Here is a 26,038-nt window from a genome sequence, read left to right on the forward strand (position 1 = left end):
TATAGTGCATGTTGAGTGGTTATTTGTTTGCAGTTGAAATGGCCACTTGAGTTATCGTCTTCTTGCATCAGTTGGGCGCCTGTTTAGACCTTCAAGCGCTCCTGTGCGTAGAGCAAAGCGTCGTTGAGTATACGACGCTCGAGTTGACGATACTGCAACAGCATCGTATCAATTTCTAGTTTAGCATCAGCCTCATTCTCCTGCTCCTTTTCCTGCTCCTGCAGTTGCAACGCCTCGAGCTGTTGCACTTCATCTGCCTCATGCAACGTCGACTCCAAGACGCCAATCAGCAGCTTAAGACGTTGATACAAGTACTGCCAGGTGCGTGTCTCCAGGTCCGTTTCGAGGGCACAATCAATGTGCAACAAATCGACAGCACGCTCCAAATTGCTGCACCAATGTTGCAACTGATCGCCGCTCATGTTGAACACCCGTACAAATGCCAACAGCTCACCGGATATGTACTCCGGCGCGGGCAGCACCCGCATACTCTGTATATTCAGCTGTGCCAAAAGCAGAGCACGTTGACTGCTCAACGCATCCGTCAGACTCAGGCCCAAACGTAGCTCCACATAGTTCTTTGGATTGTTGGTATCAACAAATCTGTGTAGAGAAAAAGAGAGTATAAAAAACAAATTTTTAGTTTATTTATTTATCTTAATTATTTTATTTTAGCTTAGAACTATTCAAATAAAATAACAAATAACTCTATTATAAAATGGATTTTTACATTTGTTATTTTGTTAGAACTATTGCTATTCCATCATTCGCACCGAATGTGGACATAATTTCAGTACAAAATCCGAATGATCATTTTGGCTCATTCATAATGAATGTAATGATTTTTTGCCATTCACCCCGGCGAATGTCAGTATTTTTTTTATCGAACACGCGATGTTTATCGATAAAATCGTGAAAAAAGCAATTAACACTTTAACCAGCTGTTTTGTTCAATAAATATAAGTAAGCATAAAATTTGCGCGAATTATAATTGCAAAACAAAAAAAAAAATGTACTTATTTTCAGCTTTTTATATTTTTAATTTTTGCACAGAAATCGAACTGCTGATTTATTTCAGGTGAATGGAAAATGTTTTAACAGTTTCACATTTGGTCGTGGAAAGCCAAAAATTTGACACATTCAAATGTGAGCAAATGTGGCAAATGAGTGGTCGTGGAAATAGCCAATTATACTTTTAGACGTTTCAGTTCAATTTTAAATTTTAATTTCATTTATTTTTCATGAATTTATTTAAATCTTGATCAGCCATTCTTAGTTGACACTAAATAATAAATAAATTACCAATGCTCCAAATCTTTAAAATTTTAAAAAAGTTTCGGTTGCCAAAAAATAATTTAATTTTCTCAACTGTTTTTAAATGTTCTCAGTCTTTAAAGCAGTTACTATTGTTTTATAATAAATTACTCTAACCTTGGATATACATTTAATTTCATTAAAAATTTTATGATCATATTTGTTATTATTTTTTCTGAACCGAAACTTTTCTTAAGGAAAGGCGTAAATAAATTTAAAGAAGATTTAAACCTTTAAAAACTTCTATTCGTAGAAGGAAATTAATTTATTTTTGTTTATTTTACAGCGATGTTAAATTTTTTGATACAAAAAGTCAATAAATTTAACATTCTTTACGAATATACATCATTAATGTAAAAATATTGCAGCGCTTACAGATGTGCATTTAAAAATAAAAAAACAAGGCGATTAAATGATCTCGAATTAATCGATCATCGAGATTATTCAATATTTTTTTTCTTTACTTTTATAATTCATAATTTATAGCGTTACTCACCCACTGTGTACCAAGGAATCGGCATTGGAACGATCGCCATAGTAGATAAAGAACTGATCACCCGCCTTACACGCCTCCTGGGCGGTACAGGACATTCCTCGTGTCTCGCTGTCATAGAATGAGGTTATCTTGCCATTGCGATTATTGGCCATTTCCCAGTAGGGTATCAATGCCGATATATTCTCAGTTGGCTGCATTTCCGTTGGCACCAGATTCTGACGCGTCATCACCGTGGATACCGCCCATCTGAAAAAGCATACATTTAAAATAGAGCATCATAGTTAGTTAACAATTTGATTACATAGACAACAAGCAACAACAACAACATTAAGAGAATTGTTTAAAAACCGCTTGCATATTATACTTAATCATAAACAAAGTTGCAATTATTCGCAACCTCTGGCAACTTTTTGTTTTTGAATAATTTGCTGCAGTTTTTCAATTTTAGTGTATACGCTAACTTGGGGTATTGTGAAAATGTTAGAAATGACAATATTGAGATATATATATAAAAAGAAATATAGAAAATATAAAATAAAAATATGGATATTAAATAAAACAAAGTCAGAGAGTAGCCAATTTATCAAATTATGTCAAATATAACGAAAAGATTTCGATGAGGCAACCCTAAATTTGACTATATTCAAATTGAGAACAAAAATCGATGGCAAATTCACCGACGGTGAAAGAACGCTCGCCTAAAGGAAGCTCAACGAATTGAATTTTGGAATATTTACTCTAGCTCCTTCTTTTCGCAACAGATTGAATTAGTTGGTTATATCTTAAGAAGTTTTCAGCTCGGTACCCAAAAAAAAAAGAGCCTATTAGATTCGTGACAAATTATAGTATACTATTTGAACACCTTTATCTCCGAGACTATAAAAGTTAGAGCAACCAAATTTGGTGACAATACTCCTTGGATGTTGACCTATATCAAGTTTGTTTTTAAATTTGGCCACGCCATCGGTTAATAAACAGGGAAGATATTTGTGGCAATATGATATGTGGAAGACATATTATCACCTGGATCTCAGAGACTATAAGAGCTAGAGCTTACAAAAAAACTTGAGTTTGGGATCTGTTTACTAAAATAAATATGGACATTAGGGTGCATAAATAAATTATTTCAAAAAAATTAGTAACCCAAATTCGTAATCTACGATCAATTTTAAGATTTTTTCAGCAAGAAAGCATACTTCTATAGTAAAATTAATTTCTGGTTTTGAGTTGAAAAATGTTTTTTTTTTAATTTTTAGCATATTATTATTTGCATATATTTTCTTAACTGGTCTGCAAAGGGCATTTCAGCTTCGCCAGGTCAAAGTTATTATTCTTAATTTCTGACATTTTGTTGTTGTTGTTGTTGTTTTTCCATTGGTTTTTGCTTGGCTTTGAACCACAAAGCAAAGTTTTCCATTTAATTGCGCATAAATTTTTCAATTTAATTATGAAAAGCAGCAACTTTGAAGTGGTTAAAAAAGGTTTTCTGCACTGACAGCGGCGGCAAGTGGGATGGGGGAAGGCGGAAAATGAGCCGGGTACCGTTAGAAATCAACAACAAAAACAAGAACAACAAAAACCAAAAAAACAATCACGACAAGCAACTAAGCAACTTTTTGCGGTTGCCGGACTCTTTCCCCTTTCTTTCTGTCTCTCTCTCTCTCTCTTGCCGCTTTTGCTTTACCAAATTTCTCTTTCCCTTGAGTTCACGCTGCGCTTCCTTTTTTATATTGGCCATTATTTTTTTCAAGCCGCATTTGCAGTTTGCCACGCCAAAGTGTTTTTATTAGTCCAAATATATATGTAAATACCGAGTAGATTTTCATTTTTATTTTCATTGAAAGGCATCAAACTTATCAAAGTTATAACAAGTACCGTTGCAAAGTGCCAGTTAAACGAGTAATCGAAGCTCAAAAGCACTACTACTTTAATGCGCGCGACTGTACTTTGAGCTGTAGGCGAGACTGTACCTGACTGCACGTATAGTTTATGCAGATCCAGGTCGATGCCAAGGGTCCCCCCTTGGAAATTTTGAAAATTCAAAATTTTAAATCTGAAGTTTTTACTTTTAATCAACTTCTTATATCGTAATTAGTATAAAACAACACTTTTAATTTGATTCTGAGACATTTAATTTTTCTGTAAAATATTATGGAAAATGTAACAAAAATTTTGACTTGTAAAGTGGCTAGATCCGCAGTCTGACCAACTTCAAACTGCCATAACTTGATCAAAACTCAACGGATTTTCAAGCGGAATGTCATTTTGATCATGGTTTGGCTTCTAAATTATTTCTGCATTTAAATGTTGTGCATTTAGAATATTTCATATTTTCGACCACTGACGTTTGGATTCGATTTCGATGCTAAGGGTCCCCCCTTTGAAATTTGGAAAATTCAAAATTTTAAAACTCAAGTTTTCACTTTAAATCAACTCCTTATATCGTAATTAGTATAAAACAACACTTTTAACTTGATTCTGGGACCTTTCATTTTTTAGTAAAAAATCATGGGAAATTGAACAAAAATTTTGACTTGTAAAGTTGCTAGATCAGAGGATAGACCAACTTCAAACTACTATAACTTCTTCAAAACTGGTCCGATTTTAAAGGCGAATGTCATTTTGTTCATGGATTGGCCTCTTAATTCATTCTGCATTTAAATTTAATTAAATTAGTTAAAAAATTATTTCTTCCCTAGATCTTGGTTTCGATTATAAATGCTAAGGGTCCCCCCTTTGAAATTTCGAAAATTCAAAATTTTAAATCTCAAGTTTTCACTTTTAGTCAACACCTTATGTCCTAATTAGTATAAAACAGCACTTTTAATTTGATTCTGAGACCTTTCATTTTTCTGTAAAAAATCATGTCAAGTCCGACAAAAATTTTGTCTTGTAAAGTTGTTAGATACAAAGTCTGACCAATTTCAAACTGTCATAACTTGATAAAAACTCAACCGATTTTCAAACGGAATGTCATTTTGATTATGGTTTGGCCTCTAAATATATTCTGCATATAAATTTTATTAATTATGCTACAGCAATTTTTTCGATTCTTTACTTTGTTGCTGTTATCGTAAACCTATCGATAGCTAAATTATGACAGACTTTGCGCTAAATTGACATTTATCGAGTGCACACAATGAACAACAACAAACAGCTTGACAATAAACTGTCCACTAACTAAATCAGGACACTAAAATAAAAAAAACAAGCGGAAAACTGGAAAAGCAGAGAGAAAAGAACAAAGTAGAGAAAGGGAGGAAAAAGTGAGGTTATGCGCTGCATACGGCAAAGCGAAGCGGAACGCGACGCGACGCAAAACTTCTCTAAAGGGTTTTTATAACCTGTTTTTTTTTTTTTGTTGTTTTTGCTACTGCTGCTGACAGGCCAAGTTCTAGAGTGTTGCCATAGATGTCAACACACACACACACACACACACACGCTTCCATAAGGTCATATGTGTGTGTGATTTTGATTTAATGCACTGCAAACTCGCCGGATTGCATTTTAAAGCTGTCACAGCCGTTGCACAGTGGACAAAATGTGGTAAATTTTCGAAAAAAAAAATTATTTTTTTTAAATCCAATCGATTAACAAGAACTTATCGATAACATTGTGACAGTTATTTTCTTTTTTTAGGCAAGGTCAATGGTTTTTAAGTTTTAAGACGTTGAAACGTTTCTTGAAATATTTCAGTTAGTTAGAATAGCTAAATTATTAACTTTTCTGTTGATTTTAACTTATGCTGAAATGTTTAATTTGAGTATAGCAAACGATTTGCTTTAGAATTCGAATTTAGAACCCAACCCAAGAATATGATATTTAAGCAGCGCTTATACATTTTTAAAAATATTTTGTTTATTTCAAAAATAAATCAAAAAATTACTAAAATTACTATAAAAAAAAATTTAAAAAATACTAAAATTAATTTTTAAAAAAATTAAAACATACTAATTGGAAAAAAGACCGAAGATATATTTGCTGCTTCTATGATATTAGTTAACATAAGCCAATTTCAGTCATTTTTTCGACTGCTTCCTTTTCTTCTCTATATCTTCGTGCGTTGCTATTTCTTCTTCTTCTTCTTAGTGTTCGCCCTCAATTTGGAGATTTGCGTAGCTTCTGTCATTGGATGCTTTGTTCAAAGCGTTTCGTTGAATGAAACAATTCGATTGCCATTGACGTCCATCTTCATTATGCATGCAATTTCCGAAACCAAACTTGGCCAAATTGAAAAACCAGGCTCAAAGGGCCCAGGTGCGGTCGGGGGTAAGGGGCAGAGGCAGAGAAGGAATGTGGCTTTGACAGAGAAAGAGAGAGAGAGAGAGAGCTGCCTGCAAGGCAGTTAGTCATCCATTTGTAAAAGGTAGACGACAACAAAACATGTCAAATGATTTGCAGTGAAATGCGCTTAATGCGTTTTCCTTACCTAAGAAATGTACATTTTCAAATACCCTAGAAAACGTCAAAAGTAAAGCTACAAAAGTTGGGTAGTATATACTAATTTTATTATTTATCCATATGTTTTAATGCATTTATGTGATTTTTTTCGAAAAAATTTTCCAAGAATTTTAAAAGTTTTAGCTATGTTTAAGCAATTGTCTCGGAAAAAATGTTAGCTAGAGTTATAAAACTTATTATGTGGGTATAACTTTCTCTATTATATCGAAAGAATATTAGTTTCAATTCCCTATAATCATCTCAAATGAGAGATTCCATTACAAGAGTAATAGGCTATTTCCACGACCACTCACATTTGCCACATTTGCTAACATTCGAATGTGGCTCATATTTGGCTTTCCACGACCAAATGTGAAACTGTTCGGTTTCTGTGCACAAATTATAAAAAGCAGACAATAACAACATTTTAATATTTATTATGATATTATAATTGGCGAAAATTAAATGCCCACCGTTTTTATTGAAGAAAACAGCTGGTTAAGGTGATAATTGGATTTTGTTTCACAAGCTTATCGATAAACATCGCGTGTTCGATAAAAAAGTACTGAAATTCGCCGGGGCGAATGGCAAACAATCTTCACATTCATTATGAATGAGCCAAAATGATCATTCGGATTTTGTACTTAAATGAAGTGCACATTGGGGCCAAGTGATGAAAATGGCGTCGAATGAGCCAAATGTGCTGTCGTGGAAATAGACTATAAGAGAACAAGCTAAAGTTGACAGCTTCTGCTTATTAACAGGATAGCAAGTAGTTCATCATTCAATTGTTTTAGCGCCTGAGCTTATGCAACAAATTTCTGTCGCTTTTCTTTGGCATTTCGCATTGTTCAATTGTACTTTTTAGTTTTGCAGTTTGTTTTCAATTTAACATTATTTGTGCATTGTTTGCAGTTGTCGCTAAAACTTTTGAGCTGGCTGCCTACCAGTTTTCCTCCAGTTTTCCTCCAATTTGCCACTCCCTTCACCATTTTACTGCCTTGTTTCATTTGGCATATTGTGTAATGAGTTTCACTTCAAAAAGCGCTTCCAAAGGCAAAGCGTGAGAATGTGAGAGAGCAAGAGAATCAGAGAGTTTTGGTTTTTTTTTTTTTTGCACTTTGTTTGCACAAGTTTTTCGTCAACAATTTAGTTTTGTCATTAGCCTTCGGCTTAATTATTTTCACAGTACGCGGCGCACAAAATGGAAATTTGCTAAGGTATTTTTAAGTAGAAACTAATGATGGTCTTGAACAAAAGAGAGACTGCTGCGACTAGCAGCTACCCTGTAAACGGTTTACTATACGAACGTCGAAAAATAATTCAAGAAATTCTGGAATTTGAAAATAACAATAAGCCAACCACAAGTAGAAAGTATTTAATATGGAAATTCAAATTGGGAAAAGAAAATTGACTGATAAAAATAAGAAAAAGTCTAAATAAAAAATTTTATTAAATTCAAATCGATAGATTTTTAATAAAATATTTTCACGCGGTTTTAATCAAATGATTTTACTCTAAAGCATTTTCCTACCACTGTTTTATATTTTTGCTAAGTTTCAGAATTTATCTAAAAATAATGAACCAGCGAAAAAAAAAATATTTTGACGAACCATTTTTTTGCAATCAATAATAATATAAACAACAAATCAATTTAAAATATTAAGATTTTCACTTGAAAGTTACGAATTTTAGTTTTAAAATTGCGTGGCGAAAAAAACTTTTAAATATATTAAAATAAACTTGATTGTTAGCTATTTAATAATAAATATTTTTGTATTATGCTCTTTAAATACAAATGAAATCCAATAAAATAAATTATGCATAGCTTTGTAGAGAGAGAGAGAGAGAGAGAGAGAGAGAGAGTTAGGCACTTATATGGAGATAATTTCAAGCTAAGTGTTGGTAAATATATAGATAAATATTTTGTGATAAGTTGACAGACGGCATAACGAACTAATGATACCCTTGACTGGCTATTTTAAAGCAAAAGGATATCAAAAAAGGAAATCAACTATCAATTTCATTAATGTGAGTTGCACAGCAAAAACCGCAGACACAAACACAACACACACACACACACACACACACACACACACACACACAACAGATTCATAAATGCATAAATCGAAATTTGCATTAGACTGATTAGAGACGTAAAGTTTTGTAAAGAGTTAAGGGTAGAAAAAAAAACGAGATTTTTTTGTGGGGCATTGAATGGTTTGAGCCAATTACTCAATCAGCTCGAGGGATTTGAAATATGTTCGATGCCCCATCATCATAATAATCAGGCATAAACATCAAGCTGCCATTTCCACTGCGCTTCAACATAAAGAGGAAGAAATTGTATAGAGAAATGACAGAGGGTAGTAAGGGAGGGGATTATGAAAGAGGGAGGTAGATATAGCTAGTCCGGTGCTAAATTGAAAATTAATTACGTGAACACAAAAGCGCCTGCAGTCACATTTTGACAGCCCATCTAAAGCTCTATCTCTACTCTCCCACTCTATCTCTCTCTCTCTCTCTCTCTCTTGCTCTGTCTCTCACTGTATCTCCCTCTCGCTTTGCTTTCAACTTGTTGTGCTTTAAGCGTTTCAATTGCCTGCTCCTGGTTGATAATTAGAATTATTACCCGCTCATAGAAGATGTACAAGTTAATTATGGAAAGAGGAAGCATTGATTGCCTGGACAAACTGTGTGTGTTTAAAGCGTATCAAAAGCGTACTATCATATCAATTTTAAATCGATTATTAAAGCGCAAACATTTATTAAACAGCACTTAAATGTTATTAATACAATTTTTTACAATAGCAATCGATAGCAATATATAATTATATTATTATAATATTTTAATTAAATTAAAGATTCTCCATATTTTTATTAAATAACAAATAATCAATTTAGAATCGTTTATTTAAGCGGTTGAGCAATTTTTATAGATTTTTACCTCGTGTATTTGGAAACAAACTATGTTTAAACTTCAAAGTCAACTTATAATCAAAGCTGCAAACCTCCAAAAAAAGTTTTAAGGGTTCGGTTCGGCGGTTCGAACCATAGAGCAGGACATAGGTTTGGCTCCCGCTGAGCCCTGAATCTATAAAAAAATTGTTTGGCTTCGAACCTTGGTTCAATTTCATTTATTGTTATACATTTTTCTCTACATTTTGAACTAATTAAATTTTTTTTAAAAAAGAAAACAAATTTTGATGACAATTTAAATTTATTCGAGGATTTAAATATGACTTATTTTAATTCGAAGTCTCAAATAATTGTGTAATATTAGAAAACCATAAAATTTATGTAATTATTTTTAGTTTTTGAGCCGAACCTTTTATTTTAGGTTAAGGTTCGGGTTTGCAACTCAAATAATTTCAAGGGTTCGGTTCATGATCCGGTTCAGGCTGCTTAAAAACCCGAACCAAACTGGTTCTTCGAGGTTCGGTTCAGCCTTGCTTATAATATTACAAATATTTTACGAAGTATACAATCCTACAAAACAATATGCTTATGGCTATTAACATTCGAGCACACCTCGCTGGCTTGCACATTGCGAGGTGGCAAACGTTATTTGCAATTGATATTAAACACACAGCAATGTTGCAATATGATTGCCGCTGGGGGCAGCAACTATGACAACATTCGGCAGCAGCATCCATCAGTGCAGTCCATCAATCAATCAATAAAGTCAAGTGTTGTCCACGCGCTAACCAACTGCATAAATCTCTCTCACTCTCAGTCTCACTCTTACTCACAGACTTTACCGCTTTCCCTAGAGATGCGTATCGGCAAAAAAAAGTATTAATATTGATATCAGGAAGAAGGAAAAATAACGTAACACATTAAAAACATCAGATCGCAATAAATATTTAAACATATCGCATTGAATATCATTCAAATAGGATTAATTTTTGTTGCAAGAAAAAATTCACTGAAATTAATCTTTACAAATATTTCAATAAACAGAGATGTTACAAGTGATATTGTAATTGAAATATTACAAAAAAAATAATTATTGGAAAAAATCTATATGAAATGTGAACGTAATTTTTCGTTTTTGTTTGAATAAATAATAGAGTGCATAGATTTTTTCGAGACAAAAAAAAAACAAAAAAAAAGATACCCTATATTTGTAATCTCCGGTCAATTCTAAGATGTTTTTACCAAGAAACTATAGTTCTTAAAACACTTTCTACTCGCCGCTTTTTGAATATCTAAAATACTAAAGATATGGTAATAATTCATAAAAAAAATATTAAAAAAAACACGTTTTTCAACTTAAAAAGCGGGAACTAGGAATTAAATTTAGAACTATGGTTTGGTGAAAATATCTTAATATTGACCGTAGATAACGAATATGGGGTAGCATTTGTCAATTTTTTTTGTGGCCCATACAAATCGATGCACTCTAATTAATATTGTTATCGATGTCTTTTCGCGAACTTCTCTCAATCTTTCTATCTCTATCTTGAATACACAAAAAATATAATTTTAAAAGTTAAGTTTAAAATTCTGAATTTTAGCTTGTAATTTTAAAGGAATATATTTAGAATATAATTGTTAAATTAAGACTATGTGTGGATTAAATGGTCGAAAAAGTCTTTATTTAATTAAAGTAAACTAAATTCTCATAGAGCCCCGATAAGCATAATCTTGTACATAAAAAACCTTCTTACGAGGTAAAAGTCTAGTGACAAAAACATTTGCATGTCCCAAAATTTCTAATATCCAATTTTGTGACGAATATAAGATTTTATATATGAAGTATTATTTAAAAAAAAACAGTCATACTTAAAAATAGTAATTGCTGAGAGCGAAATAATAAATTTTACTTACATTAAATATTTCGTACTCGCTTGTAGAAATTTGGAAATAACGATACTATTGACAACTTTTGGAGTTGATTTTAAAACGGAGTCTGTTTTTTTTCTGTGTGCTGATGCTACTCTTTTATTCAGAATCAATTTTTTGCAGTGTACTTATGTCATACTTATTCTTCTATTTTTTGTATTCTGTTGCAGCAGCTGTTGCAAACTGGCGTCTCGCTAATTGTGGATGATGGAAAATCGACACCGGAAACTGCAGCACGACGTCGTCCTGTCAGTGGCGGTGGCGGTGGCGTCAAACGGAAGCGTCGTCCACAGCTGCCGCTGGCCACAATGGGCGCCACCGAGGAGGTGGAAACGGAGCAGGGAAACAACTATTGGCGTGGTCATGTGGAGGATGATCCTAGTGGGGCAACTGGAGGCAGACGCAAGCAGTTGCCCATACGGGAACCAATGGCCGCCTTGGAGCGGGAGCGAGAAAGAGACAGACAACGACAGCGACCAGAGACAGCAGCAACATCAGCAGCAACAGCAGCAGCAACAGCAGCAGCAACAGCAACAGGAGTTGGCAGCAATGGCAGCAAGGCCTATAGACGACCTTATGGTCAGGCCAAAAAGCAGGAGCAACAACAAGATCTGCAAGCAACAGCAACAGTTGCCACAAGCAACAACAACAACAACAGCAATAAGACGCCTGTAGATTTGAAAAACATTTTGAAGAATTCGGGAGGCTTGAGTCTTAGTGAAATATTGCAGCAGAAGAATCTATCATTGGATGATCTGCTCAAGGGCAAACAGAATGCATTGCTGGCGTTGCAAACAACAGCAGTGGCGCCACCTGCCGTTGCCGGTTACGAACCAAAGGCAACACAACAGCAACAACAACTGAACAACAGCAACAACAACAACAAGAATAGTGTGCGACGCATACCAGCTGCCTTTCTAAACAATGAACATGCAGCCGAAGATGCACAACAGCAACAGTTGCAGCAACAACATCAGCAACAGCAGCAACAATTGCCGGCAAAACCGAGCAAATTGCCGGCATTGCAGCGTTTCAAGCTATTTGGCGGCTCGTCACGTGAGGGCAGTTCGACGCGACGCAGCACGCCGGCAACAGTTGCTGCCACAGCGACAACAACAGCAGCAACAACGACAACAACAACACGCTTGCCGCTCTACAAAAAGCGACAACAATTGCGCTCGACGCTCAAGCCGCCAGCATTGTTTAAGACAACAGCAGCAACAGCAACCAGCAGCAGCAGCAGCACGACAACAACAACAGCAACAACAGCAGCAGCAGCAACAACAATAACAGAGCAAACGTTGCTGGAAACAACAACAACAGCGGCAGCAACAATTGTAGACAGCAATGAGCAACAGCAGGAGTTGGAAGAAGAAAACAGCAGCAGCAGCAGCAGCAACAACAACAACATACACAACAACAACAACAGCAGAGAGACAACAAAACGCATACGAGACAATTTTATAGCACAAACATATGATAGAAATTCGGTGGAAAGCATTGAAGATGTGGAACTGGAGCTAACAGATAATATTGTCAGCTCCGAGGCAACAGCAACAATACTCAGCACAGCAGCAACACATGCCGACAACAGCAGCAGCAATGAGCAATTGCTTTACAACGATAACAATGATGATTTGGAAAACTTTTTCGATGAAGTCGAAAGTATTACACATCAGACACGAATTCCAGCCCCGATAAAACCCACAACAAATCGTGTCAAAAATCGACAACAACAACAACAATCGGAGCAAACATTGCAACCATTAGTGTTAATGGATGATGTGGATGATCGTACCGATTTATTGGAATTAATCGAGGATCGACGTTCGGGCAATCGTTTATTTAAGGTGCTGGAACAGCGCAATATGACATTGGAGGAACTTATCGAACATCGTAAACGTGGCTCAAGTCAGTTGCATTTATCGACCATTTTAAATGGTGATGAGCATTCACGTTTTTATCCGGGCCAAAAAGTTGTGCTCCAGGATAATATGGATATTGTAACGGCATTTGAGAATTTTCCGCATTTCAATTTAATCGATTTAAAGAGCGTTAAACCGGATGAGATTAAAACGGATTCTCAGGGTTCCAGTTATTTCACATCGATCATTGATATTGAGCCAAATGATAGTGCTGGCCTGGGCGATAACGATAACGAGAGCGATAACAACGGCGGCGATAACATACGAAATCGAGGTATTACTGCATTACGTCTACGACGTCAGCGTCAACGTCAGCGCGAGCAGCGACGTCGACAGCGACAGTTGCAGTCGCAGTCGCAGTTGCAGTGAGCGGGTTGCGGTTGCAGAGTGGCGTGTTGAGCTGTTTGCCATTTCATTGTTTATCGATTACTGTTTATCGATTGTGTTCTGTTGTCTATTTTTCGTTGTCGTTGTTGTGTTGCATGTTCAACAAATTGCGGCAGCAGCTCGGCACGCCAATATGCACACGTAAGTAAACGTTGGGATTGATTGCGCATATTTGTCAAGTGTGGCCAGTTATCGATAAAGTGCTATCGATCGAATTACAATTCACCTTTAAAAAAACAAATTGTTCTCAGTGTTTTACCGACACTAGCAACCACACATTTACTAAAACTATCGATAATTTAGCGATAAGCGCAAGCTTAATACTCTAACTGCAATTAGCGTATACTTCTTGCGATTTATTGAATAAAATAATTATTATTCATTTAATCAATACAACGCGATTTATATACACATATAATTTTTTGAGGCTGTCGATAAGTTATCGATAAGCCACAAGCAGATCACATAAACACATGTCATTTAAATACTACGTTGTTTAACGAGAAACTGCAGATGTTATATAAAATTAATCGAGACTATCGATAATCTATCGATATATAGAAAAATTTTAATTAGTAAAAAATTAGCAAATATTTTGAGTAGGCCGTCAAATAAAATGCATAGCATAACACTGATAAATTTTTTGAAATACTTATCGATAACTTGTTGATCATTTGTCCATTAATGTTTTGAAATATGTATGAATTTAAGTCAAATTGTGAACGATTTAAAAAATCGATAGTTAATCGATGGCATAACGATAACATATATCACATATCGATAATTTATCGATAATCGATTGCCATACTACAATACCCAATGCAAATATGCCATCACTCCTGAATCTACCGCACACACATGCCACAGCTCGCTGCAACCGCCGCACGCACACAAACACACACCAAAATACATGCAGACATATATCGATAAATGCTTGAGCAGCTGCCTTACTCTCTCACTCTCTTTCGCAGGACCCGCCTATGGCCCCACATCCCTGTTGGCCTCAACCTTGACCTCCCAACAACAACAACAGCAACAACAACGTGGTGAAAAATCACTTGGATTTTTTCCATCCTGGAAAACTTTAGCGCTCGCCTCGCTGGCAACTGCCACAGCGGGAGGAGGGGCAGGAGCAGCAGCAGGAGGTGGAGGAGCAGGAGTTGCTGCTGCCAGCAATGCCTACTATTTGCCACCGCCACGCCTACTGCTCGACAACAGCAACAACAACAACAATGCCGGCAATTCACAGGAGCAATCCGACAACATTGAAATCGATTTGAGCAGCAATGGCAATCTAACAAAATTAACACCCAGCGATAGCAGCGATAACAGCGATGTTATCGATACCATTGAGAACGAGGTGGCACGTGCCCACGATCTGCTCGATTTGGAGCTATCCGGTCATGGATTTCATCGCAGTCCGGCAGCAGCAGCTGCCACATCGATGTCGCAGCAACAGCAACACATTGCCGGCAATTTCTATGCACAAATGCCGGCGGGCATACGATCAGCAATTGTGGCAAGTGCAGCAATTGTGCTGACATCGTTGGGCACATTGCTGGTGATCTTTGTGGTGTGCCGCTGGAAGCAACATCGACGTCGCAAGTCGAGCTATTTGAAGACGTACAATGCAATGAAAAGTAAATTGCCACAAATGGCAGCAGCAACATCGCGTCGCTCCTCGTTGCGGCAACATATGGAGGAGTTGGTGGTAAGCAGTCACAACAACAACGGCAGCAGCAGCAACAATAGCAGCAACAACAACAGTTGCCACAATTCGCACAAGGGCAACATATTGGGCATTGCCACCGTTTCATGCAACACGCCCATTCATCAGTTGCAACGCCAAAGTTCGTTGCTATCGACAACGCTCAGCACTTGCAGTTCCCTAACAACGCCAGCTGCAACAGCAACATCAGCAACAGCAGCAACAACAGCAGCAGCAGCGACAACAGCAACAGTGGCAGCAACAGCAACAGCGGGAGGCGGTGGGCGTGGCGTTGGCTCATTGGCATTGACGTTGCGCAGCACACACCAGAAACTCAACACAATGGATCCAAATTCACCCGAGGTGCAGGAATATCTATTCGATACATTGCGCAAATCATTCGATAATTAAGGCTCTAGGCTCTCTCTCAATTCAAACTCCTAGATAAACCAACACAAACAACAACAACAACAACAACAACACTGTAGTGCTATCTCGATCCAAGTTTAGGCCAACTTTTATATATATACACCAACAAACAAACAACTATTATTAATATATATATACGATATTAATATTAATATTATACGCAATGTTAGTTCATTAACTAGTTTAAGCTGAATGACAATTTTTTTTGTGAATGTGAATTTTTTTTTTTTAGTGACAAATTAAGTGAGAAAAATATTTAAAATAAACTATGGCAATGGAAACTAGTGAAAGAGCAGTTGAAGACTGGTCTACAAAATGCACTTAAGGGGAGAGAGAAGTTTAATGAGAAGCAAAAAGAGAAGCGGGCAAATAGGAAAGAAAAATAAAAGGGAAGCAAGTAAGACTAAAAAGGAAAAGTAAAGAGAGAAGAGAAGAGAAGAGAAACAATGAAAATAAAGAAAGTGAAAGAGAAAAGAAATTTAAAGTGAATTGAGAAGTTAACCGATACTGAAAGTGATACGTAAAGCAGGAAATAAAGCAAGAAAAGAAGATACAAGCAAAGCTAGTTAAAAAATAAAAGGGAATTGACAAGTAAAGTGAGAAGTGAATTATTATGCTATTTTTTTGAAGAAAACAACAAAGGAAACAAGGGAAGAAAGCAAGAAACAACGAACTGAGACACAAAATAACTTAAATTAACAAAAAAAAAAGGAATTAAAATGAAAATCAACAAAAAAAGAGATTAAATTGAAAAAGCTATAAAGATTGATATTAACATAATAAAACTATATATTGTTTTGATCAGAGCTATGATTTCTACATGTACAAACTTTTAGTTATTGAAATGGCATAAACATTAAAAAAGAAATTGCTCATTTTAAACCACTTTTAAGTGCAATTTGTGGATCAATTTTCAACTATCTTGAAACTCGTACATGATATATACTTAGATATTAAGCTCAACTCACAATGTTTGGCACATAATTTTAGAATTGGAAAGGAGAAAAGAAAAAAAACAACTTAAAATTAAATGAAAATTATAAAAAAAAAAAAAAAAAACTATATACACTTAAAGTCAAGTTTAAGGTAGCTACAAACTGCGTTTCAGGGGCACAAAAATTGAATTGGAAATGGGTTTCGTAGAGCACCGAAAGAAATGCACTCAACACACCGAAAAGGAGAGAATGATTAAAAAAAAGTACAGTTGTGCAGATTTAATTTTTGAGGTTATGTTGGCAAACTTTTCGTCTGTTCAACTTTCAAACATATTTGAGGACAATAAATATTGAGGAAAACGTGTCTAAAACAATATAAAAAATTAACAAAATTCGTTAAATTTTTATTTTTCAATATAGTGCACTGCAAAATGGCAATTGCTCAATACTAGAATACTAAAAAGAAAAACTATATACTAAAAATACTAGAATTATTTATTGAATAACAGTTTCTTCACACTTAGCAGCAGATGAATTCCATTTTTTTGTGCCCAAATATTAAGTACGATAAATATATATGTGTAAAATATATTATATTAAATTATAATATAATATATTATATATAAATATATAGACAGTGAAAAATAAATATAAACATACTAAATTTAAGCATGTAAATATGTTACAATATGTTTAATATTTTTTCGTTTTTGTTTTCATTTCTGAGAATAAATTGTAGCAAAAATAAAAACAAACAAAAATCGAAATTAATGGAAATTTATTCGAAAATTGAGCAAGACATTTCAGACAGAATTTCAATTGAATTGCACGAACACAAGGCGATCGTTGTATATAAAAATAAAATCAAGAACAACAGAATGAAGAGGCATAAAGAATGAAGAAACCACACCGAGAATTTCTACACACTTTCTCATTTGAAAAATGACGGATTTTTTCAGCAATGACTGGTTTTTTAAAGACTTGTTCTGGTATAAATTGAGGTTTGTAGGGCTCAATTGCGCAACTAAGTACTTCTTATCTATCTATATGTTTCAATACTTTTTAGGATTTCATACAGTGCCATATTTAATTGACAAATGTTCTATCATTTGTATGTATGCAACTTATCTATCTAGTTAGATTTTTAAAAAGAAATACTGAGTTTTACTTTACATATTGTTTTTATATAGTATTTTAAATCCTTTTAATTTTAAGTCTAGAAATGACATTTTATGAATTATCCGACAAATTTATATTTCATATCATATTTTTAGAAAATCTATCTAACTACATATATATATATAAAAATTTCCATATCTCTATATCTATCTATCATCTTTAATAGATTTGTATATAGAAGTTAAGTCATGTACAAAAACTTTATTTACATATTCTACACTTTTGTAGTGTATATGCTAGTGAAACTAAGAAAAAAAAACGTTTAACATTTTAAGATATTACAGATCTAAAAAATATGGGCAATTTGATTGAAAAGGTGGAGAAATAAGGAGGGGATCATAATTTTAATTGAAGCTGATTTCAGCATTGCTCAGTATGTAGTGTATGGTATATGATAAAAAAAAATGAAAAAAAACACTTGAAATTCTTAGATATTACAGATTTCAAAAGGTATGGTCAGAGGGGAGATCATAAATTGAGTCTAAACAGATCTCAGCAGCTGTTTGGCCTCTGCTCTCTGTTAATGTTGATGTCTGTGGATGAGGGGTTAGGGTCCAATTGGAAGGCCATACACAAACACACACACACACAGACACACATAGACCAGTGCTGCCATTAGTCGATAAGAAAAACAGGATAGACCGACTCCGAAATAAGGACAAAAATAGGACAAATATTTTAAAAAGAGACAGAAAATCAGGAAAAATCTTAAAATTTCAGCTTTCTTATATTTTTTAAGTACACATAATTTAACAATTTTTCTGTTATTGCTGTTTTTGACGCGATGTTGTCAATATTTGAACGTTAAAATTATTAAAACTGGAAAAGAGTTTTGAAAATAAACTATGTTTTTGTAACTTATATTTTTATTATTATTAAATATTTTAAATATAATATAAAAAATATTTAAAAGTATAACAGAAATTAAAATGGGACAAATTTCGGAATCGGGGATTTTTCAGAAAAATTCAGGCAAATTCATATTAAAAAGAAAGAAATCTGTCCGGAAAAAGGATGATAGGGCAGCACTGACATACACATACCAATACTCGACTCACCTATAGAGCTCATAGCAGAGAGCGTGCTGAGTAAAGAGAGTTGCCACCGAGTTGTAGACGCTGTTCTTGGGCTGCATGTAGGCGCAGTTGTACATGGTGACATATTGTCTGGCCACGACACGACACTGACGCAGTGCAGCCGAACAGACGGAGGTGCCACGCAGTCGTTGCATCTGCTCCACGGTGAAATAGAGTACGGTATTGTAGCGCGAGGGCAGCGTATTAATATAGGGATACCAAGAACTCGCTACTCCCCGCATCTTCTCAATAACCAGAGCATAGGCCAAATTCAAATTGGTCAATTGCGGTAAACTGCTGTACATGTTACGCTCCGCTTCCGTTAATTGCTCCTCGGAGAACATCAATTTACGGGGCACACTCAACACCTGTTCCCCCGCCTCAATGTCACGTGTGGCACGCAATCCCAGCCCGTATCCGGGGAATATGGCAATCTCAACAGCATCGCTTTGAACGCCGCCGGCAACAGACCATTCATTAAAGGCAGCCATTTTGGCCAGACGTCTGTTATCGTTAACATTGCTGTTGTCGGGCGGGAAGACGAGTCTCTGCAGCGGTTTCTCATGTTGCATGATCGTTTCCAATATTTCGTGGACCTCGACAAAACTCTTCCATTCCTCGTTGGCATTCGCTGGCATCTTTTGCAATATATCCAATGCACGTTGTGCCAGCAGATTTAATACCCTGCGATCCTTTTCAACCACTTTGGGTATGCGTATGCCATTATTGCTCTTGTTATTGTTGCTGTTGTTATTGCTGCCAGTTGCTGTCGCTGTTGGCTGCGTGCTTTTATGCTGCTGTTGTTTATTATTGCGTTTGTTTTTGCCCATTGTTGTCAATTGTAATACTTGTTACCGGTTAATAGACGACGCGCCGCACACAACAACACCAAAACAACAACCAAATAAGGGTAAATATGCGAATGCAGCTCTGGTCAACACGTGCTAGCACTGAAGCAACAGCTGACCTAAACTGGTATGCTGCTCACAATAAATACCAAGCAAATTAATCGGTCAATCGAAAATGTCGCGCCTTTGCGTAATGTTATCAAATGATACAACATAACATATATTTAGCATTACATTTCTCATTACATTTACATAACATAACTTTTATTTAACATTACATTGCGACTTACATTTACATAGCATAGCATAGGCAGGTACATTTGAATGTAACATAACAGCTTAATGATTTTACATATCTATATTTAACATTACATTATCCATAACATAGCCATTTCAAATCAAATTTAACATTAAATCATTTTATTTTTATTCAATTATTTATTTGTTATTAACAACATCCTAGTGTATCAAGATTAACATACATTTAAATCATTAGTGACTAATCACAAACAAAGTTTGGTACACAATAAACAAATATTCATTATCACAATCGTTGCTTATTTTAAAATTTACATAGAAATTATTTTATTTTATTTTTATTCATTACTATTAACACAATATTGCATCACATTTTACCTATATTTAAAACACTAGTCAGGTAGTTGAATTTTCCTAAATTGCTTTAATTGCTATTAATTAATTCTAAATTCAACGAAATTGAAATAATGTATTATTATTGCATGTGAGCTGCGTATCTGCCTGCACTAATCGACATATCGATTTATCGAAACGACAGCTCTGCGGCGCTGTCACGTTGCGACGAACAACAGAGTTTAGCGAATTTTTAAAAACGTGCTCCTCGAAATTGTGAAAGAAAACATTAACAATAAATAATGGGCAAACAAAAGGCAATAGTGGCCGATGGCGGCGGTAAATTGCCAGCGAAAAAACAAAAATTAAACGGCAAGGAAAACCAAGAACTAAACAAAACAGCAAAGAAGAACAAAAATGTGGAAGAACAGCAACAAAATGGAAAAGCCGCGGAGGCAAAGGTGCCGGCCAAGAAACGTAAGCTAGAGCTGAAGAAGGAGGAGGTGAAGAAGGAGGAGGAAGAGGAGGAGAAGGAAGAGGATAAGGAAACTGTTGCAGACAAAACAACAGATGCGGGCAACATAAATAAACAGATATTTGGTGTATTCAACAAACTGAAGGATATAAAACAGGAGCACATTAAAAAGCATTTGAAAAACATGTTGACGCTGCTCACATCTGAAGCGACTGTGAACCAGGTGTGTGTACACATAGTATGTTAATATAGTATTTAATTAATCCAATGCTTGCATAGAGTTCAGCAACAGGAGCGTATTCACTGAAGCGTTTGGTGCGCTGCACAGGAGCGGATGACATGGATGCGGTGGCCTTAAGTGGCAGCTATCTGTGTGCCATAGTCAGCAAGGTGCCTGGTGTGGATCCCATTGTTTTGCTGGATACACTGAAACGCGAATTGCCTGTGGGCAGTCAGCAGCGGGGTAAAGAGGAATCTCTGGCTGCAGTGGGACAATTGATTACAGTGTTGGCCATCATGAAGAGCGAACATTTCAAGCAACCCTCGGCGGCATTGATCGCTGCCATTTATCCCATTTTAGTGGCACATCTCAAGGGACGCGAATACGTGATGAACATGTGTGCGGACATTATGGCCGATTCCTTCAAGCAGGTAAGGCACAACTAACTCCAAACGATACTCTCTAATCTTCCAAAAATAATACCTAAAATATCAAAATTTGTAAGCAAAAAATTGGAAAAAAAAAACTTAACTGGCATGCATGTAATTAGGAATTAAATTTAACCGTAACCGTAACCAGATGAAACTTTCGAAACGTTTGTACCGGTAGTTGCTAGGTCAAAGAGTTGTCCAACTTTCAACTGTCATAACTTGATCAAAACTGAACCGATTTTCAAGCGGAATGTCATTTTAATCATTATTTGACATTTTAATTCATTCTGCATTTAAATTTTATTAAATTTAACAAAAAAAAATATTTTTCACTAGATTCTACTAGATATTGATTTCGATGCTAAGGGTACCCCCTTTGAAATTTTGAAAATTCAAAATTTTAAATCTCAAGTTTTCACTTTTAATCAACTCCTTATATCGTAATTAGTATAAAACAACACATTAAACTTGATTCTGAGACCTTTCATTTTTTTTGTAAAAAATCATATGAAATTGAACAAAAATTTTGACTTGTAAAGTGGTTAAATCCGCAGTCTGACCAACTTCAAACTGTCGTAACTTGATCAAAACTGAACCGATTTTCAAGCGGAATGTCATTTTGATCATGATTTGGCCTCTAAATACATTCTGCATTCAAATATCTTTTAATTCGTTCAAAAATGTTTTCAATGTTATTATATACTATTACTATACTATTTTATTAATCAACTTTTGAGATGCATGTTTGAAATGATTAAGTAAATGTTTGTTTATTGCAGGTGAATGCTGAGAGCTTTGAGTCGCACGTTTGGCCGCTGTTGCAATTGGAGTTGAATAAACCACTGAGTGCATTGAAGCTGCATAGCTGTGATCTATTGCTGGCCGTGCACCTGAACTATCCCAAGCTGTTGCCACTGAAGCAACTGGAGTCGAGTTTGTGGCGCAAGCAAGCGGAATATGCACAGCTCTTTGAGCTGTACATGAACAGTGCCAGCATCCAGGGAAATGGACTCTATGCGCGTCTGGGACGCTTCTTGGCCACCACAGCTGGTGGCAAGCTGCTCGGTGATTGGCAGCAGCATATTGTCGAGCAGCTGCCACTGAAGCACAATACAGCCAAGGGTTATGTCATACAAACACTGTCATTTATCTTGCTGCACTTTGATGATAGCAAGTCCAGCTCGGATTCGCCGCTGGAGCAGCTGTTTGCCTCGGCGCCATTGATGAGCATGTTGCTGCAGGAACTGTCGACAGCCAAGCAGCTAACTGAGAAGTCCATGGTGAAAGCGAAACCCGCACAGCTGCAATTGCGACACATTTGTCGCCGTTTTGAGGCAGCGCTGCTGTTGAGCTTCAAGCGTCAATTGAAGCAGGATAGCAGCAAACTGGCCATATTGCAACATTTGCTAGAGTTGCAACTACAACTGGACAGTGTCGTCCAAACTCCGCGTCTAACACAACAACTGTTGAGTCAACTTGGCGAACAGGGACTCCAGGGCATGTATAAATTCTATAGCGAACAGTTTACCAGCAACAAGGAGGAGTTTAGCAAAATGCATCGAGAGCATTGTTTGAAGTATATGCAACTGTTGCTACACAATCCACAGCTCTCGGAGCTTAAGAAGCAAATCAAGTTTCTCTTGCCCATCTCCATTTTCCATCTGAATGAGCAACAGGAGCCTTGCAATGCGGCTGAGGCAGCTGCCTTCAGTCGTCAGGGTGCAGCACGTTGTGAGGAGATTCTCTTTGGTTGTCTGCTGCATAAGATTGGCAACAGCCACGAGCAATTGGAGGCATTGGTCGCACAGCTACGTGACACACTGCAACAGTTGGCCAAACTGTTAGCCAAACCGCAAATTGAAAGCAAATTGCGCTCGCAACAAACTCCGGAATTGCAACAAGTTTGGAAGCAAGTACAACAAGTTGTGAATGCTGCTGCAACCAAGGATAATAAACAATCGCTGGCACTTGTATTTGATGCATTGATACTCTTCCTGGGTCTGGCCATGTATGCTCCTAGTTGCAATGTCTCCATTGAGCTATTAAATGATCTGTTCATCTGCAAACAGAATGCGCTCAAGAAGAGCAAGAATAAGGTGAGTTATTGGATTCTGGAAGTGCACATTTTCATCAATGTCTAACAGAAATTTTAGTTAACTGCAAGATACTTTCACGTCAATTTATAGAATGTAAAATTAAAATTGCTAAATATCTCTTATTTCAAATTTAACTGGAATATGAAAAAGAAAAAATAATTGGTAAAAAAAATTGGTAATACTAAGGAAAAAAAAAATGAAATACCGAAACGAGACAAAAATTAATTCGAATATAAAATTTAGAAAAATATATATGGTAGACAAACATCAGTAAAATTTGATATCAAAAATATTTGAATATAAAATGGGTTAGCGAATATCAAAATTAAAAAAACATGTAATTATTAAACATCAACTAGAAAATCAAAACAAAAATGCTCAAGCTAATTAGAAACTTAAAATAAGAAAAACATTTTGGATAGAAAAAAACTGAGAAAATGGGAACTCAAATATATTTTTAAATAAAAAGAGTCAACGAATATCAAAATTAGAAAACAAAAACATTTTAAAACACACACATAAAAAACTTGGAAATATTAAATATCAATTAAAAAACAAAAATTTGCTTGAACTAATTTGCAAAGAAAAATAAGAAAAATACACAATAATTATTAGAATTAGAGTTAAAAAATATTTTAATATAAAACGAGTCGGAGAATATCATAATTGAAAAACCAATTTATTTAATTTAAACCTTAAAAACTTATAATCACTGCGGACGGCAGTGCGCGCTAGTGACGTTAAAATTATAAAAACGAGCAAACTAAAATTAGGCATCTTTAATTAATTTAGAAAATTTAAATTTGGGATAGTAAAACTTGGAAAGGCAGAGATTTGGAAATCAGAAACTAAGAATACTTTTTTAAAAATCGCACAACTTTTAGCATCATTAGAAAATTCCTCAAAACTCCTAAAATTTTTGAGAGATTTTCGGTTGGCTTCGATTTCTTTAGCACCTCTGTGGCAACTGAATTTAAATAAAAATATATCTTCATTTTTTTAATAAGAAAACTAGATTTTACAATATTTTTGGCTCTGAATATTTAGCATATTTTATTTTCCTAGTTTTGAGTACCTTTTTTCTATCGCTCCTTGGGTTTCTTTAAATTGTATTTGCATTTTCTCTTTTTTTTACAACATTAATCGATATCTCGATTTTTAGACACGATAAATTGATTTAGCACACGATAAATTAATCGATAATTCGATTTTTAGTCTCGATAAATTGATTAATCTTGAATGTATTGCAGGCTGGCGCGGAGCTTGGCTGGCAGGATGTGCTGACGGATGTGCTGCTGCAGTTGCTGCTGCAAACAGGACACTTTTGGCGTGACTTTGTCAACAAAATTGGCGGTGCTTTGATGCCACAGCTGGGCAAGGAGAACTTGGAGCAGTTGCTGGTCATTCTGGACATGAACAAGAATCCGCTGGGCGACAAGGAAGATGGCGAGGGAAGTGAAGACGAGGAGGAGGAGGAGCAGCAAGAAGAACAAAGCAGCGACGAGGAAGACGAAGATGAGGATGAGGAGGAGCAGGAAGAAGATGATGATGCCACCAACTTGGAGCAAATACGTGAAAATGTACGCAAAGCTTTGCTCGATGAGGACAACGAGCTGAATGACGATGCCAGCAGCGTGGATTGGAACGATGTGGATGAGGCACAAGGCGAACGCCTCAATCTGGCACTGGAGCGTGCCTTCCAAGCCTTCAAGCCCAAGGGTCAAAGCAACAAATCGCAGGTGAAACAACAAACCAAATCGGAGCGCATCAATAGCACCACTTTATTGCATTTCCGTGTGCGTGTCTTGGATCTGGTCGAGCTATTTGTGCAGGCCCAGCCGCTGCTGGAGGTGCTACTGGATGCTCTGACCAGTGTCTATTATGTCTATCAGATGAGCAGCAATGACAACAAGTTGCAGCCATTGGCTGAAGCCAGCAAGAAGCTGTTACGCAAGTTGCTCAGCCAAAAGATTACCTATAAATCTCCACAAGAAGATAAACAGCCCATTGTGGACTGCATCAAGCAGTTCATCTCACAGGAGGAACCGTCAACAGATGCCAAGCCACAGCAGCAACAACAATCGCTGAAAAAGAAGGGCGATCTGGCGGAATGGCGCAACAAATGTGTCGCCTTTTTGGTTAGTCAATTCAATGAGCAGGATGTGACCAAGAGTGCTGTGTGGCCGCTGCTCCAGGACTATCTGCAGGATTGGATTACACGCCGCAACAGTCCACACACTTTGGCCAGCTTCGATGCCATCTTTGTCTCCCAATGGACTGGTGTTCCACAATTGGCTGTCACTTTCGCCTCGCTGCTGTCCAAGGATTTGCGCAATTTCCGTCGCAATCAAATCCTCGACTTGCTGGCCAAGCACATTGGTCGCATACGCATCGCTTTGGCCAATAACAAAAGTGCCGCCCAAGAATTTACTAGTATTTTGACAAAATACGAACCCGTTGGAGCCAAGGATCGCAATCAGCAGACGAAGCTGCTCAATCAGCTGAAGAAGAGCAACAATTAAACAGCTTTGGGGGATTCTTTTACTTTTTTTTTAAATGTCATTGGGTGGGAATTTACTGAGAAACAGTAAAACTAGCGATAAGCTCGAAATAAAACAAGTGCTAACAATTTCACAAAAA

At 36.1% G+C, this 26,038-nt stretch overlaps 3 protein-coding genes across 3 annotated transcripts; 2 read left to right on the forward strand and 1 right to left on the reverse strand.

Moving 5' to 3' along the window:
- LOC117794315 (actin-histidine N-methyltransferase) lies at nt 1-19,634 on the reverse strand. Its single transcript, XM_034634923.1, has 3 exons — nt 18,720-19,634; nt 1,811-2,056; nt 1-603 (listed from the first exon to the last, which is right to left on the reverse strand). The coding sequence occupies exons 1-3, from the start codon at nt 19,565-19,567 to the stop codon at nt 84-86; spliced, it is 1,614 nt and encodes a 537-aa protein (XP_034490814.1). The 5' UTR covers nt 19,568-19,634; the 3' UTR covers nt 1-83.
- Nucleotides 11,269-15,917, forward strand: LOC117794235. The gene is made up of 5 exons (XM_034634796.1): nt 11,269-12,042; nt 12,076-12,300; nt 12,670-13,246; nt 13,289-13,351; nt 14,382-15,917. Exons 1-5 carry the CDS (start codon nt 11,407-11,409, stop codon nt 15,527-15,529), a joined length of 2,649 nt encoding a protein of 882 aa, XP_034490687.1. The 5' UTR covers nt 11,269-11,406; the 3' UTR covers nt 15,530-15,917.
- A 740-nt stretch (nt 19,635-20,374) lies between the features above and the next one.
- On the forward strand, nt 20,375-26,038 carry LOC117794314 (myb-binding protein 1A). The gene is made up of 4 exons (XM_034634922.1): nt 20,375-20,874; nt 20,931-21,302; nt 22,082-23,398; nt 24,649-26,038. The coding sequence occupies exons 1-4, from the start codon at nt 20,479-20,481 to the stop codon at nt 25,918-25,920; spliced, it is 3,357 nt and encodes a 1,118-aa protein (XP_034490813.1). The 5' UTR covers nt 20,375-20,478; the 3' UTR covers nt 25,921-26,038.

The sequence above is a fragment of the Drosophila innubila genome, chromosome X (assembly GCF_004354385.1).
Source record: "Drosophila innubila isolate TH190305 chromosome X, UK_Dinn_1.0, whole genome shotgun sequence".
NCBI lineage: Eukaryota > Metazoa > Arthropoda > Insecta > Diptera > Drosophilidae > Drosophila > Drosophila innubila.